Source organism: Lipotes vexillifer, unplaced genomic scaffold (assembly GCF_000442215.2).
Source record: "Lipotes vexillifer unplaced genomic scaffold, Lipotes_vexillifer_v1.1 scaffold86, whole genome shotgun sequence".
NCBI classification, from domain to species: domain Eukaryota; kingdom Metazoa; phylum Chordata; class Mammalia; order Artiodactyla; family Lipotidae; genus Lipotes; species Lipotes vexillifer.
This window is the reverse complement of record NW_006785406.1, coordinates 3,832,241-3,847,471: the sequence shown is the minus strand read 5'-3', so window position 1 is coordinate 3,847,471 and position 15,231 is coordinate 3,832,241. Positions and strand designations below refer to the sequence as shown.

The window sequence follows — 15,231 nt, the reverse complement described above, 5'->3', positions numbered from 1 at the left end:
TCCTGCTGATGCCTATGCATTGTGGCTTACCTTCTGTTGGGTTTGTTTATCTGCACCTGGGAATTCATACTTGACTTTAATCCTGCCCCTCCCTGCTGGTTCAGTTTCCCTCCAGAATCCCTGTTGCTCTCGTGGACTCCATGAGTTAGGCCTTGGATCCTTGGTTCCTGAGCCCCTGAGGCCCCAGTGATTCCTGCCCAGGATCCTGGTGTCTGGGCCAAAAAAGCCCCAACCTCACTGCTCTAGGATAAGCTCTTATTTGTTTACTCATTTATTTTTATTCTGTGGTGTGTGGGGTGGGTGGGGACAGTCTCTGGAGGTTTCACCTACCTTTTGAGATACCAAGAAAGCCATAAAGATTGTTTCATATATGGAGTCTAGTTGTGGAATAAAAGAGTCCTTCACCATTGTGAATGTATTTAATGGCACTGAAATGTACTCTTAAAAATGGTTAAATGATAAATTTTATGTTGTTATTTAATTACAATAAAACAACAAAAACAATTCCAACTATTGAAAGAAAAGTTTCAGCTAGACAAATATATGGTTTGGCTTACATTATTATTTTATTTCATTTAGAAATACTATTACCTTATTATGTATCTATAACATGACACAGATCATAGAGCTATAGTCCCTGCCTTGTAAGTTAATCCATAAATAGTAAGAACTATTTATGGAGTACTAGCAAGGGCTTCAAGAAAAATCATTTTGATTAAAGATATTTGAAGCAAGAAAAAAAGCAAGAAAAGTATGTTATGAAGTGTCTATATAAAAGATGGTGCTTCTCATTTCAAGAGAAAATAAATTCTAGACCTAGTGGGAAGGTATCTATAATATTGGTTATAGTGAACCAAGTGAACTATTGGTTTAAAGATGAGAGTTAGTGGAAGCAAAAACTAAAAATGAAAACAAAAATCCCAGCAAGTAACAGTAAATGGGAGAAATAAACCCACACTACATGGATTCAAATCCCAGCTCCATGACTTACTAGCGATGTGGCCTGGTGGGGTGACTTAAACTTTCCGGGCCTCTATTTTTTAATGTGTAAAATGGAGCTGAGTTGGACAGTGGTGTCTGTGTAGTTGATTAAATGAACAATCAGCCATAATGGAAGTAATAATTAGCATTTAACACTCAGTTCAGAGTATAAGCTAGAAGTTAAAGCCAGAGAAAGCACCCGTCCCTGAACAAAAGACTCCTGCAGTTATATGGACCCAGGACAGGAAGAAAAAGTGCTGAGTACTGAATCAGAGTGGAAAAGGATGTCTTCAAGGCTCCCCTTCCCCATAGAGAATTCTCCAGAGAGGCATGTGAGAACGATCTCAGCAGAAGGCCCAAAATAAAGAGGTCACCAAATGAAAGGACCTGAACTTGAAATGTCAGTATGTGTAACAGCATGGCCAGGCAGAGGGACCTGAGTCCTTGACTGCAGCCCCTTCAGAGCCTGTGGTGCATGGGCTGTGCACCCAATCTGGTGTTGGGGGGGCAGCTTTCCCCCAAGAGGCCTGCTGGTAAAGCCTCTGTAATTTAGGTCAGTCTTGAAAGATCACGATAGTTTTCTGGGCCAGCAGCTGGACTCCTCACCAGGGAAAACAGAAAAACGATCCATTCTTTCTCTTTGCAGGAATTAAGGAATATGGTGGCCAAATCCCCTCACCAGGGAGGTAGAGTTAACTGAAGCTTGTGGTGGTGTGCAGTTAGCTATTGGCCAAACTGAGGGTTCTTCTGGCCCCAGATCCAAGGAGCACCACCCAACTATAGATAGACCTTGCTCAGAAGTAAGGGCTTCATCAGACTCTGGTCTGTTCTCTTTCAGGAAAATGAAGCAGATGCTGTGACGTTGGATGGTGGTTTGGTATTTGAGGCAGGCCTGAAGCCCTACAACCTGAAGCCTGTAGTGGCAGAGTTCTACGGCCCAAAAGATAGTAAGTTCTCCCCGGGGACCCAGGAAGGTGTTTGTGGCCCTTGTTCTCTCCCCATAGATGCTGAGTCTTGTCTCATTCAGGCAGGTAATGGAGATTAGCTACTGATGAGCTTTCCCCAGGGGGCAGTGAGTGGGGAATGAGGGGCCCTATCAACCACCACAGCCACAACTCAAGGCCTCTGGGAGCTTTGGGCTGTTTGAGGACTGGTGCTCAGGACACTGACCTCCTGGGCGGGCTGTGTGCAATCTGAGCTGAACCACTGGGGTTTAAATGTGTAAAGAGCAGTTCTCCAAGGACCACAGGTGCCACACGCAGGGGAGAGACCACACAGGAGCACGAACTTGGAGCCCTGACAGCTTTGCATCTCTTCTGAGAGCAACTCCACTGTCCCTGGGCCTGTGTGAGGGACAAAAATACTTAGAGAAAGTCAGGAATGTGGCCTCTGTTGCCATAGTTCCAGTTTCCAGGGGAGCTTGGCTTGGTAGTTGTAGGCAGACACTTCCTGCAAGGCCTGGGTAGGCAATAGCATTGGGGCATGTGTGCATGTGGCTTCTTGCTCCTGGGTTTGCCTGGAGGGTTGTTACAAATGTCTCCTCTGTGGTTCTTTCTTTCCCATGTAAGCCTAGGAAAGTTTTTCTGATCCTTCCCTCTTTAGAAGCCAACCCAACATAAATGTTACCTCTGGGTTCCCCTTCCCTACTCAGGAGCCCGGTAGTGATGAACAGTGCTTCTCTCTGGGGCCCAGTTTGAGAGTCTTTCATCCACGCTCTCCCTTTGCAGACCGGCAAACTCAGTATTACGCTGTGGCCGTGGTGAAGAAGGGCACTGGGTTCGGTCTGAAAGAGCTCAAAGGCAAGAAGTCCTGCCACACAGGCCTTGGCAGATCTGCTGGGTGGAACATCCCCATGGGCTTACTTTACTGGGACTTGCCTGAGCCACATGAATCTCTTCAGAGAGGTAAGCAGGCAGGAGGGTGAGTGCCCTCAGCAGGCATCTCTTCCTCAGATGCCCACAGGGGCCACACTGGCGTCACTCAGACATGATCAGGTGATGATATGTGATGACTCTGGGAGTGGAGGTGGGAGGTTAAACAGCGTTAAACTGGCAGGTCTGCTGCACCAGCAGCCATTAGGGGCTGTCACAAGTCCTTTTATCTCTGAGCTCCTGACACCCCACCAGAGGTTGTCCTGAGGAGTGGGGGGAAGGGAACAGAGGGCTTCAGTCAGGGCCAAGGCTGCTGGGCCCCACTGTCCACATCCCTGGGGTGCTTTCCTGTCTGTGGCTGATGCTTTTCCCATTCTGCTGGAGCTTTCCCTGGTGGCCATCTGCTGGCCATGAACTTGTGCACCTCTCCAGGCGGGTCCTCCATTTCTCAGGCATGGATCCCAGAGGAGACCTCTCTCTGAGCTGTTCCAGTCTGACAAGGCAGGGAGGGGGGCTGACGGTGACCTGGTCTTGGAGGGTGGCTGACACAAGCCTGGTTCTTGGGGAGGGAGGAGGGAGGAAAGGGGTTAAACTCACCCCTTTTTGGAAACCCTTAATCTTGAAGAGTGAACGCTTGTAAAGGCAAACTGGGTCTGGGGGTGCTGGTTTTGTCTGGGTCTCTCTGTCCCATCATGAGCCTAAGCTGGGAGCTGTAAGTGCTTCTGGCCAGGCTGGCTCACACCCTGTGCTTCTGTGTCTCCGTGTTGAGCAGCAGCGGCCAGTTTCTTCGCGGGCAGCTGTGTCCCCTGTGCGGATCAGTCGTCCTTCCCCAAACTGTGCCAACTGTGTGTGGGGAAAGGGACGGACAAGTGCGCCTGCTCCAGCCATGAACCGTACTTTGGCTACTCAGGGGCGTTCAAGTGAGTGAGACCGGCTTCTGCTCCATCCGGGCTCCTAAGTGTCCAATGTCCTTGGCTGGAAATCTCCCCTGGCCCACAGCACAGCCCAGTCTGCCAAGGGGCAACCAGGGGGCCTAATTGCCTCAGTGACACAGCTGGGACTCCCCAGGCCAGGCCGGGCCAGTGCATACTCTCTTCGTGTGACATTGACAAGGAAGCCCTCTCCTGGGGCTCCTCTTTCTGTTTCCCCAGAGTTCTCTCACTGGACTAGGCAGAGCCTGAAATGACGGGCACGGCCCTAGTGTCCACGCTGCTCTTCACTGCGGCAGCGCTGGCCGCTCAAGGCGCTGGCCTCTCTCCTGACTCCTCTCACCGTCCCTGTGCAGGCAGCTCATGTGGCTGATTTCTTGCTCCCTCTCCTCCCTTGGTTATCCTCTAAAGTTTTAGAGCCAGCCAAGGGCACCTTTCCTCCCTCAAGAGACACTATGCCTTTATCCTCCACCAGAAGTTTGAAAACGCTTTTCTCATTGAGACATCTTCAGTGCCTTTCTGATGCTTTGGGGCACATGGTGAGGGTCCTCCAGCTCCTGTGAGCTCACCCCCCTATCTCCATGGTACCCTGGATATCAGTGCCCCATGGTGCTCCCTCAGCTGTGGGTCTTCGTAGAGGCCTCCCCCAGGCCCTGCCCTTTCCCCGAGGCTGGACAGTGTGGTCAGACCCTCAACCTGAGAAGAAGGGCCAGCCCTGCAGGAACCCTCCTAATGTGTCTCCTCCCCACAGGTGTCTGATGGAGGACGCTGGGGAAGTGGCCTTTGTCAAGCACACCACGGTATTTGGTAGGTGACAGGAGAAGCATCTGCAGGTCCCTTCAGGCAGAAGGCCGTCCTTTTCTTCCTGCCTTCTACATGCTTAGTAGTCAGACATGAGCATCGTGTATTCCTCCTTTCTCACTGCTGGGGTGTTTACCTGCGCAGAGGCGTGTGCCTGTGGGGTCCCCAGCTGGACTCCTGGGCTTCATCCTATCGTTCAACTTCCTAGACACTGGGACCCTTCCTCCTGGTCAGTGTTGCAATAGCAAAGGATTGGGACGAGGTCTGGCCGGCCTTGGCCTGTAGTCAGCCTGCTGAGATGAGACCTCTCGTGGGGTGTGGGCAGTCACCCCTGCACGGGACATCAGAAGATTTACCTGTAAACTGGCTGTGGGATCCTGAGCAAGTCAGTTTTCTTCTGGCCCTCAGTGTTTACTCCAGGCTTCTCGGCTCACACAGTTTATGATTCAGTGGGGTTTTGCAAGGGAGCAGAAGGGGCACCACACCTCACGCTCTGCCTGCCGTCAGCTCACGTGGGCTTCCCTCCCCCAGAGAACCTGCCTAACGAGGCTGACAAGGACTATTATGAGCTGCTCTGCAGGGACAACACCCGGAGGCCTGTGGACGAGTACGAGAGGTGCCACCTGGCCCGGGTCCCTTCCCATGCCGTCGTGGCCCGAAGCGTGGGCGGCAAGGAGGACTTGATCTGGGAGCTTCTTAACCAGGCCCAGGTATCGAATCACCGTCCTCTTTCCTGCTTAGCAGTTCCTGCTTGGGTTTGGGGCATTTTCCTGCACTCCCTTCTTGCCACTGTAGAATCCCTCCTGTGTTCAGGATACAGTGGGGACCATGCCACACACCATCCACTTGTAAGAAAGCACCCAGCAAGCCTTCTTGGAGTTGCACAGAGCCTAGTCCTGCATTATCATCTGTCAGACCCTTACGTTCTGGACCAGTGACACGAAGCTGCTCCTTTTTGCTCTATTCCATATCTCTCCCGTTGGAAAGGAAATGATCTCTCTTCCAAGGTCCTTCAGCCTGACTGCAAGGGAGCTGCACACACAGCCAGCTTTCCTTCCCTAGAGCAGCAGAACGCCAACTTTCTCTTATCCGGCCCTCCCATCTGTTCATCTGTCCATCGAGGCACACCGTGTCAACCTCTGAAGGAGATGTGTTTCTTGCACTCAGTGAGCTGTCATCCAGCCAGGGAGACAGGCACAGAAACACATTCAGTGAAATTGGGCGTTTGTTATATGGCCCAAGAGGGCTGTGAATGGAGAAGGTGCTGGGTGGGAAAGACCTGGTCCGACTGCCCTCTCTCCTGGCATCTTGAAAATTTCACTTTTTAATTTAGTTTCCTGAGTTTTAAAATTTTCTTCAGTCCCATTTTGCAGCGTCCCTTGTTGCTGTAGCCATTCAGGTCTGTGTTTTTACCACACACAGGAACATTTTGGCAGAGGTACCTCTGAAGACTTCCAGCTCTTCAGCTCCCCTCATGGGAAGGACCTGCTGTTTAAGGACTCTGCCAATGGGTTTTTAAAGATTCCTCCTAAGATGGACTCCTGGCTGTACCTGGGATATGAGTATGTCACTGCTCTCCGGAATCTAAGAGAAGATACACGTAAGTGTTTGGGAAGGATCGTGTGGCTCTAGGAGCTTGGAAAACTGGTGAGGGTGGGCACCAGCAATAGAGTCTTTCCAGGTATTGAACACCTGTCCCCACAATCCTTTGTCTGCCCTTCCTGTGCAGCCCAGTGTTAGATGAATGCTAAATGGCATCACCAAAGGGAATTAAAGGAAATTCATGCTTAAAATGATTTGTATTGATACCAGCACTGTTTCCCTTGTATAAATCAAGTCTACCCTGCCCACTTTGTGAAGCCAGTTAGCCTGGCACGAAGTAAGTCAAATAGAATGAAATTGCTACAGATGTGCACATCTGAAGCCAATGCTATGGTCAACATGTGCCATGGTGAAGCTGGAGCTTTAGACAGGTCGATCCTGCTTCTGAATTTCCTTGGGTCATTGGGGATGTGTTTGAACATTCATTCATTCAACAGACATGTATTGACCACCTATCTATAAACTGTGCAACGTGCTGGGCATATAATGGTGAGTCAAAGATATATTAAATTCTGCTGTCATGGAACCTTCATCCCAGTGGGGAAGACAAATGTTGAAGGAATAGTCACTCCATTGAATGATCAATTAAAAATGAGAGATTTCCTCAGCAGAAGGAAAACTAAAACAAAAACCCAGAACAAAATATCATGGCTCTAGAAGAGTGCAAAACAAAGAAAGACAGGTCCCGGAATTGAGGTAAGGCTTCCCTGAGGAAGTGCCTCTTGAGCTGCGTCTGAAAGTTGGGTAGGTGTCCATTTATTCAGCCATCATTTATTGTACTGACCATGAGGCAGGCACTAAGGGTGCCATGGAGAACAAGACGGGCATGACCCTTGCCCTGGCCAAGCTTATGTTCTCCTGCAGGGAACAGACAATAAATAATGAATAAATATATAACAACAGCTCAGATGGTTAAGTGCTATTTCTAAACAAAGAGGGGAAAAAAAACAAACCCAGCCTGAAGTGATAGAGTGCCTTGGGGTCGGGAGGAAAGTTGACTTCTCATAAGAAACAATTTTAAGTTAAATCTAAATGATAAGAAGCCAACTAAGAGACTGTTATTACCTTTGATTTCTAAGAGATTAATTCCTTGAATGGGATCTGTTTGTGCATTGCTGAAAAATCCCAGCATTTTCAGGCAACATCTGGGCCTCTTCTAATCTCTGGTTCTCTTCCTTATGTCCTAGGCCCGATCGCCTCAAAGGGTGAATGCAAGAAGGTGAAGTGGTGTGCAGTGCACCACCTGGAGAGGGACAAGTGTGATACGTGGAGTGTGAACAGTAACGGGAAAATAGAGTGTGAATCAGCAGAGAACACTGAAGAATGCATCGCCAAGATAATGGTACGTCACTCCTGCCTCTGTAGGGCAGCATCCCTGCCACTGTTGCCCACCTGTCCCCAAGGGTGAGTGAGTATTCCTGGAAATGACACGAAAAGCCTGGTTCCAAGGAACCTTGCCCTCACTGTGGGAGACCAGCCCCACCGGAGCCTCAGGACCTTTGAGCTTCTGGATCTGAAGGGCTCCTTAGAGCTTGTTTCCTCCTAGTGTTAGCACCCGGCGGAGGGCAATCTGAGCCATGTCTGCTTAGGGAGGCTGGACCTGAGTGTGGGTGTGCCTGAAACACACGGTGTGCCATGGCAAGTGAGACAAGTGTGACAGGGTCGTGTTATTGTGCAAGCAGGTAAAAGTTTAGCCTTGTTGATCACAAGAGCATTCCATATTTGCTTGTAGATAATGTTGAAAAATTGGAGGATATAAAGAAGAAAATACATAAAAACTAATTGTAACCTTATAACTCAGAGAAAATCCTGTTAACTGGGCTCATATCATACATACCATTTACTCTCTTTTCTCACCTAATCTTATCTAGGGAGCTTTTCCCTTGTCACAAGTCATTCTTTGAAAACGTGATTTTTAAAAATATATTTTAAAATATATTTTAGTTTATTTTTGAAAGAATATACACTATTCTGTTTACAGTGGTATGTCTGGGGACCAAGTTTATGGGGGAATTTCATTTATTATTTTTCTTTTTTCTTTTTTTTAAATTTAAATTTTTATTTTTATTTTCCCTTACGGTTTATTATAGGATGTTGAATATAGTTGCCTGTGCTATACAGTGGGACCTTGTTGTTTATCTGTTCTATGTATAACAGTTTGCATCTGCTAACCCCAAACTCTCAACCCATTCCTTCCCCAGCCCCCTCCACCTTGGCAACCACAAGTCTGTTCTCTATGTCTGTGAGTTGGCTTCTGTTTTGTAGATAAATTCATTTTGTCATATTTTAGATTCCACATATAAGTGATACCATATGGTATCTGTCTTTCTCTTTCTGACTCACTTCACTTAGTATGATAATCTCTAGGTCAATCCATGTTGCTGCAAATGGCATTATTTCATTCTTTATTATGGCTGAGTAGTATTCCATTGTATATATGTACCACATCTTCTTTATCCATTCATCTATTGATGGACGTTTAGGTTGTTTCTATGAAAACATGTTGATAGCTTAATGTTGATAGCTATTCCAGAGTGTGGATGTGCTACAATTTGTTGAGCCATTTGCTTGCTATTGAGCATTAAGTTTGGTCCTATCTTATTGATATTATGAATCACACTGGCGTGCTTTTGCCCACTTACACATTTTGCCCAAATAGTTTCCCACATATCTGATTATTCCTTTAGAGTATATTCCTCAAAAGTATATTTCTAAGCCCAATGGGAAGCTTGGCAGTCTTGTTGAAATTTGGGGCTTATTAGCTCTATTAGATGATTATATCTAACAGATCATTTGAGTTTATTTGGCTCATTCATTAAAGATCTTGTATTGACCAGGCACCAAAATAGCACCCAGCCAATGTGGCCGAGATTCGGGTCTGGGGCCCCCATCAGGAGGCACTCTATGCCACAGACACAGCCCTGAGTCTCTGACTCCGCTCATTTGTCTTACAAATGAGAATTCTTGGTGTCAGAAGGGTGTTGTGAGAGTGTCTCTGGGACAGTCTGCCCTATGAGGGGACAGGGAGACTGAATGTGGGTCTTTCCTTCTGAAGAAACTAAGCAAAGCACCCAGAGTTGATCATCAGTTCATCATGGTTTGGGTGAAAATGGGAGTACACTTTATTTTCTATGTTGAGTGTGTCTGACTGATCCTTTGGGGGTCCAGTACCAGCAGCTTCTGTCTCCCTGGGCCTTCATGACCTGTGCTGGCAAGGCTGCTTCAAGGAAACAGCTTGGAGGGCATTTGGGACAGAAGATGGTCTCTTTTCACCTGCTGTGATGTGCTGTGTCTTTGCAGAAAGGAGAAGCTGATGCCATGAGCTTGGATGGAGGCTACGTCTACATAGCAGGCAAATGTGGTCTGGTACCTGTCCTGGCAGAGAACTACCGTAAGTGGAAGGGGCTTCTCTCAGTGTTGCATTTCCCCTGGGCCATGGAGAAAGGAAATGGAAAATCACAGCCTGATTTATGCCACATGGGCCATAAAGCTCTTGCTTACTGAGCACCTCCTACTTCCTAGGCTCTGGGCTCCCTCATCTCTAGTCCCCAACAATTTTCTTGAAGGATGGGATCTTCTATCATACCTCCCACAAGGGAGTTGGAGGCTTTGCACTGGGAAGTTCTAGCTAAAAGTGACCCCTCTGCAGAGGACGTCTAGATTCTCAGTTGGGATTCCTGGCAGGTCTTCTTGATTCCAAACCTCACACTTCTCCTGTTGCCCTGGTGCAGGGATTCAAGTACAGTTGGCAGAGACCACTGTGGCCACAGGATAGATAGAGTGGGAAAACTTGAAATTTACAATTTTGGACTACATTCCAGAGGCCAGGGAGCTAAAGTGAACTTGCATAATCCAGACAGCCTGGACCTTTTGGGAACTGGTGATATGTAGACAGTTTCCTGGCTCTTTTAATTCTGAGCTGCACATGGTAAAGACAATTTCCAAAATCTATAAATGAGTATTTAGTGACTTCTTCGTTTTTCTCCTCTACAGAAAATAAGGGCCCAAATTGTAAAACCACACCAGAGGAAGGTGAGTTGAGATTGGTAACCTCATGAGTTTAAGATAAATTCCCACTGCTTTTGGGAAAGGGTAAGGTAAGTTTAAATTCAAATCAACAGTAGATAAGAGACCAATTTTCGGAATGCAAAGGAATCATGGAAGTAGAGTAACTGGCAATGATGATTACTTTTTTACACTTGCTATGACTTGCACATGGGAATTTTCATTTAATCCTATAAGGTATGTCTTGTTGTCCTCTAAGGATGCATAAGAGGACCAACAGCTCAGAGAGATTACAAGTTGTCTAGACTCCAACATCCAGCAAGCAAATACAGGCCCTCCCCACCACTCCTGACTGCCTCGCATTGCACGAGGCCAGCAAAGTTTTAGATGAGAGTTAGCACCAGCCCAGGAGCCTTGCTGATACGTGCCTGGCTGGGCTGAAGGGAGAGGCTCATACCAGCAGATGTCTAGGGGCATGTGATTGCTCAGCCCCCCAGCCAGAGCTAGGCCCAGGAACCCAGGCCAACCTGGCTCTCACCCAGCGCTCTGGCTGGGGTGGATCTGGAAAGATGTGGCAGGAGCAAGACAGGAAATCTTATCAAAGTGGGCTCTGGGGCCCACACTCAGGTCCCTGCAGGTCATTTCCAGCCATTAGTGTGCAAGTCTGTCCTCATCACTTTTCCCAGTTACAACCTTCAGCCTCTCCCCATCACATTAGGAACCAAGCTTTTCAGCCGAAAATAGAACCATTCTTATTCCACGAACAATAAGATTTGTGTCTTTTCTGTTGGAAACAATTTCCTGAATTAATTAAATTGGAAAACTGAAATCATGAGTTGATATTCTTTCTATTACCAGTTTTAAAGATCAGCATGTATTTGCAGCTAATCATGGCAGCTAACTTGATTTTGACAGTTTCCACTTTGCATATTTATTGTGGTGCAAACCTGTATTCTCCTGATCACAAATTATCTGGCCAGAATATCCCTGTGGTTTATTGCTCATTTACCCCTCTTTCCTAATGTACCCTTCAGTATCCATTCCTCTGCTATTCCACAGTGGAGGGTGAGTTGCTGGTTTATGTCAGTAGCTTCATGCATTTGGGGAAGGGTTCTACACCAGCCATTGCTCTGATGGTTATGTATTCTTACTACTTTACTTTTTAAGTTCAGATTAATCTCTACCTCCTGGAATGACTTGTATCCACCCCACCCCCACCTCCCCCGTCAGTTATTGGGAAGACCCTTTCAAAGAGAGAAGGAATGGTTTGGGATAATTCTACTCCTTAAGGAGATGGCAGGTTTAGACACTCTGGAGGGCCCAGGGGTGTTAATACTCCCTATTTAGGTGTCTTTCTTGCAGGGTACCTTGCTGTGGCTGTGGTTAAGAAATCATCAGATGCTGATCTCAACTGGAACAATCTGAAAGGCAGGAAGTCCTGCCACACTGCAGTAGACAGAACCGCTGGTTGGAACATCCCCATGGGTCTGCTCTACAATAATATTAACCACTGTGAATTTGGTGAGTGAGCTCTGAGAGGGTACTGTTGTCAGGGCCAGGTGGGAAGAGGTGTACTGGGGAAGAGTGTGGTATGGTACAAGATGCTGTGGCCGTGGCTCTATGGTAATACAATTTGGTTTAGTGAACTTCAAGAAAATATCTAAAAGGAATGGTAGGGCTGGGAGGTGGATCAGAATGGTTCTTTTCAGTTGCACATAATGGCTTAAGTGAATATGCGTTTACTTTTCTCTCTCATGAAAAAGACCAGAGACAGCAGTCCATGGCTGGTACTGTCATTAGCAACCCAGGCTCCTCTCTCTTCCTGCTGCACCATTCTCAGCATGAGGCCTCCATCTTCAAGGTCACTCACGGTTGCCATTATATCCATGATCCAGGCAACCTCAAGGAACAAAGAGAAAGGGCACTTGAAGTATATGCCACCTTGTTAAAGGAGTTATTCAGGAACTCTAGCCCAATTACTTCAGCTAACTTCTCATTGCCCTGAACTTAGATACATAGTCACATTTAGCTGTAAGAGAGGCTGAAAAATGTCATCATTTATTTGGGCATGTTTCTGTCCCAAATAAAACTAGATTTTTGTTCAAAAAATTAAAAGTAGAACTACCATATGATCCAACAATTTCACTTCTGGGTATTTACTGGAAGAAAACAAAAATACTAACTCGAAAAGATATGCACCCACACGTTCACTGCAGCATTATTTACAACAGCCATGACACGAAAAGAACCTAAGTGTCCATCATGAATGAATGGATAAAGAAATTGTGGTTTATATATATACAATAGAATATCATTCAGTCATAAAAAAGAAAGAAATTTTGCCTCTTGCAACACCATGGATGGACCCTGAGGGCACTATGTGAAATAAGTGATGAGTCAGGCAGAGAAAGACAAATACCATATGTTCTCATTTATATGTGGGATCTAAACAAAAATAAAACAAAATAACCCGAGCTCATAGACACAGAGAGCAGATTGGCGGTTGCCAGAGGCAGGGGTTGGGTGAATGTAGTCAAAAGGTAAGAACTTCGGTTATAAAATAAATAAGTCATGGGGATGTAATGTACATAATGGTGACTATAGTTAATGCTGTATTGCACATTTCAAAGTTGCTAAGAGAGTAGCTCTTAAAAGTTCTCATCACAAGAAAAAAAAAATTTTAATGTGATACACCACATTAACAAATTGAAGAAAAAGATCATATGATCATCTCAATAGATAAAGCAAAAGCTTTTGATAAAATTCATCACCCATTTATGAGAAAAACTCTCCAGAAAGTGGGCATAGAGGGAATATACCTCAATATAATAAAGGCCAGGGCTTCCCTGGTGGCGCAGTGCTTGAGAGTCCGCCTGCCGATGCAGGAGACGCGGGTTCGTGCCCCGTTTCGGGAAGATCCCACATGCCGCGGAGCGGCTGGGCCCGTGAGCCGTGGCCACTGAGCCTGCGCGTCCGGAGCCTGTGCTCCGCAAATGGGAGAGGCCACAACAGTGAGAGGCCCGCATAACGCAAGAAAAAAAAAAAAATAAATAAATAAAGGCCATATGTGACAAACCCACAGCTAACATCATACACAACAGTGAAAAGCTGAAAGCATTCCCTCTAAGATCAGGCACGAGACAAGGACTCCCACTGTTGCCACTTTTATGCAACACAGTTTGGAAGTCCTAGCCGAAAGAAAAATTTTTTTTTTTTTTTTTTTGCGTTACGCGGGCCTCTCAACTGTTGTGGCCTCTCCCGTTGTGGAGCACAGGCTCTGGACGCGCAGGCTCAGCGGCCATGGCTCACGGGCCCAGCCGCTCCGTGGCATGTGGGATCTTCCCGGACCGGGGCACGAACCCGCGTCCCCTGCATTGGCAGGCGGACTCTCAACCACTGTGCCACCAGGGAAGCCCAGAAAAAAATTTTTTTAACCCTGTATGGTGATGGATGTTAACTAGACCTATTGTGGTGATCATTTCACAATATAGTCACAGTAGCGAAACATGTTGTACTCCTGAAATTAATATGTTATATGTCAATTATATCTCAATAAAAAATTAATGGAGAAAAAATTAAAAGAAAAAGAAAAGAAACTTGATCTTTGTTACGAAGAAGCAAGGGGGAAAAAAAAAAAAGAAGCAAGGGGAAATGGCCATTGGGTGGACAGCTCCAAGCCCTGCCACAGGGCTTTCTAGGCAATGTGGTATGAGGGGTCCTTGGGTCTCTTTAAGATCTTGGCAGTCTCACCAAGTGACTGCTCAGCTCCTAGGCCCCTTCAAAGGGGGTGGAAATCAGTTTATTCTCTGTATCCTCTGAATATCTTCAAGTATGAGCTTAGTTCTACCTCCTGAAATCTGTGTGTAATTTCACCATGGACATATTTTCTCATGGTTCTTATTTTCTTCAACTTCCTGAGTACTTCCTCCCTGCCACCTCCAAATATTTGTAGCTACTTCAAAAGGAGAGCCTCTAAAGACAGTTATGAACCAGGCAAGTCCTGTGTGTGTGGGAGGGCGGGGGGGGTGCATTCAGGAGTTCTGTTGCCCACCAGCAAGGGCAGCACTTCTGCTCTCCTGAGCCTCCTGGCAGTTTTACAGCTATAGGAGAGCAGCTGAACTGTGTGTGAAATTCCCCAGCACTTTCTCAAGCTTGGAGTTCTAAGTTCTGTTAAAGGCTCTTGTAATAAATATCAGAGAAAAGAAACACTAAAAACAAGTGGCACAACTCAGGGAGTGAGACCTTCAATTTTACCCCTTTTAGTCAACTTTCATATTATTTCCATCCCATCTCTCTAGGTGAGTGAGACACTATTGGGATGCTGATGGAATCCCCTCCACCTGACTTGTAATGGTTCCCAGCCTCAATTAAGTTTCCTTTCAAAGCCTATACCCTGGCAGGTCCTGAGTTGATGGCAGGTCACATAACGAATATGTTCTACCTATCCTGGGCCATACACACCTGTGATGTGTTAGGTAAAGGCCACTGACATTGACTCAGGAAGAGCTGACTTTCTCTTATCCTTCTGCACAGATAAATTTTTCAGTGAAGGCTGTGCTCCTGGGTCTCCGCGAAATTCCAGTCTCTGTGCTCTGTGCATTGGCTCAGGTGTTCCGGGAAGGGAGTGTCTTCCCAACAACCATGAGAGATACTATGGCTATTCAGGGGCTTTCAGGTGAGTATTATAATCCTCATACAAAAATAATAGTAATCCCAGCCCTGACGAGATTCCTTTTTAGGAACGCAGGTGAGATTCTTACATTCCTATTCCATTAGTCCTGCATGTTAGGGTGTCACATTTACAAACATAAGCAGAAACCTGTGAGAAGAGGCATCCAGCTCCCTCCAGGACACGGTCTCCAGACCTGGCTGTCATAGACAGCAAAGACTGGCAGTATGGTACAGGTCAGAAGTTCTCAGCGGGGGGTGATTTGCCCCTCAGGGGACATTTGGCAGTGTCTGGAGATGTTTTTGATTATCAGTGGAGTTGGGGGATGCTACTGGCATCTAACTGGGAGAGGCTGCTAAACATCCTACATGCG

At 46.6% G+C, this 15,231-nt stretch overlaps 1 protein-coding gene across 1 annotated transcript in view; it reads left to right on the top strand.

Moving 5' to 3' along the window:
• The window catches only part of TF (transferrin), a 31,705-nt gene that overhangs the window by 6,443 nt on the left and 10,031 nt on the right, over window positions 1-15,231 (top strand). Inside the window, exons 3-13 of the mRNA XM_007457570.1 lie at window positions 1,820-1,928; window positions 2,709-2,885; window positions 3,625-3,772; window positions 4,533-4,588; window positions 5,114-5,292; window positions 6,005-6,188; window positions 7,372-7,526; window positions 9,485-9,575; window positions 10,178-10,216; window positions 11,552-11,710; window positions 14,723-14,864. Coding sequence (XP_007457632.1) covers window positions 1,820-1,928; window positions 2,709-2,885; window positions 3,625-3,772; window positions 4,533-4,588; window positions 5,114-5,292; window positions 6,005-6,188; window positions 7,372-7,526; window positions 9,485-9,575; window positions 10,178-10,216; window positions 11,552-11,710; window positions 14,723-14,864 — 1,439 coding nt within the window. The remainder of the gene's footprint in view (window positions 1-1,819; window positions 1,929-2,708; window positions 2,886-3,624; window positions 3,773-4,532; window positions 4,589-5,113; window positions 5,293-6,004; window positions 6,189-7,371; window positions 7,527-9,484; window positions 9,576-10,177; window positions 10,217-11,551; window positions 11,711-14,722; window positions 14,865-15,231) is intronic.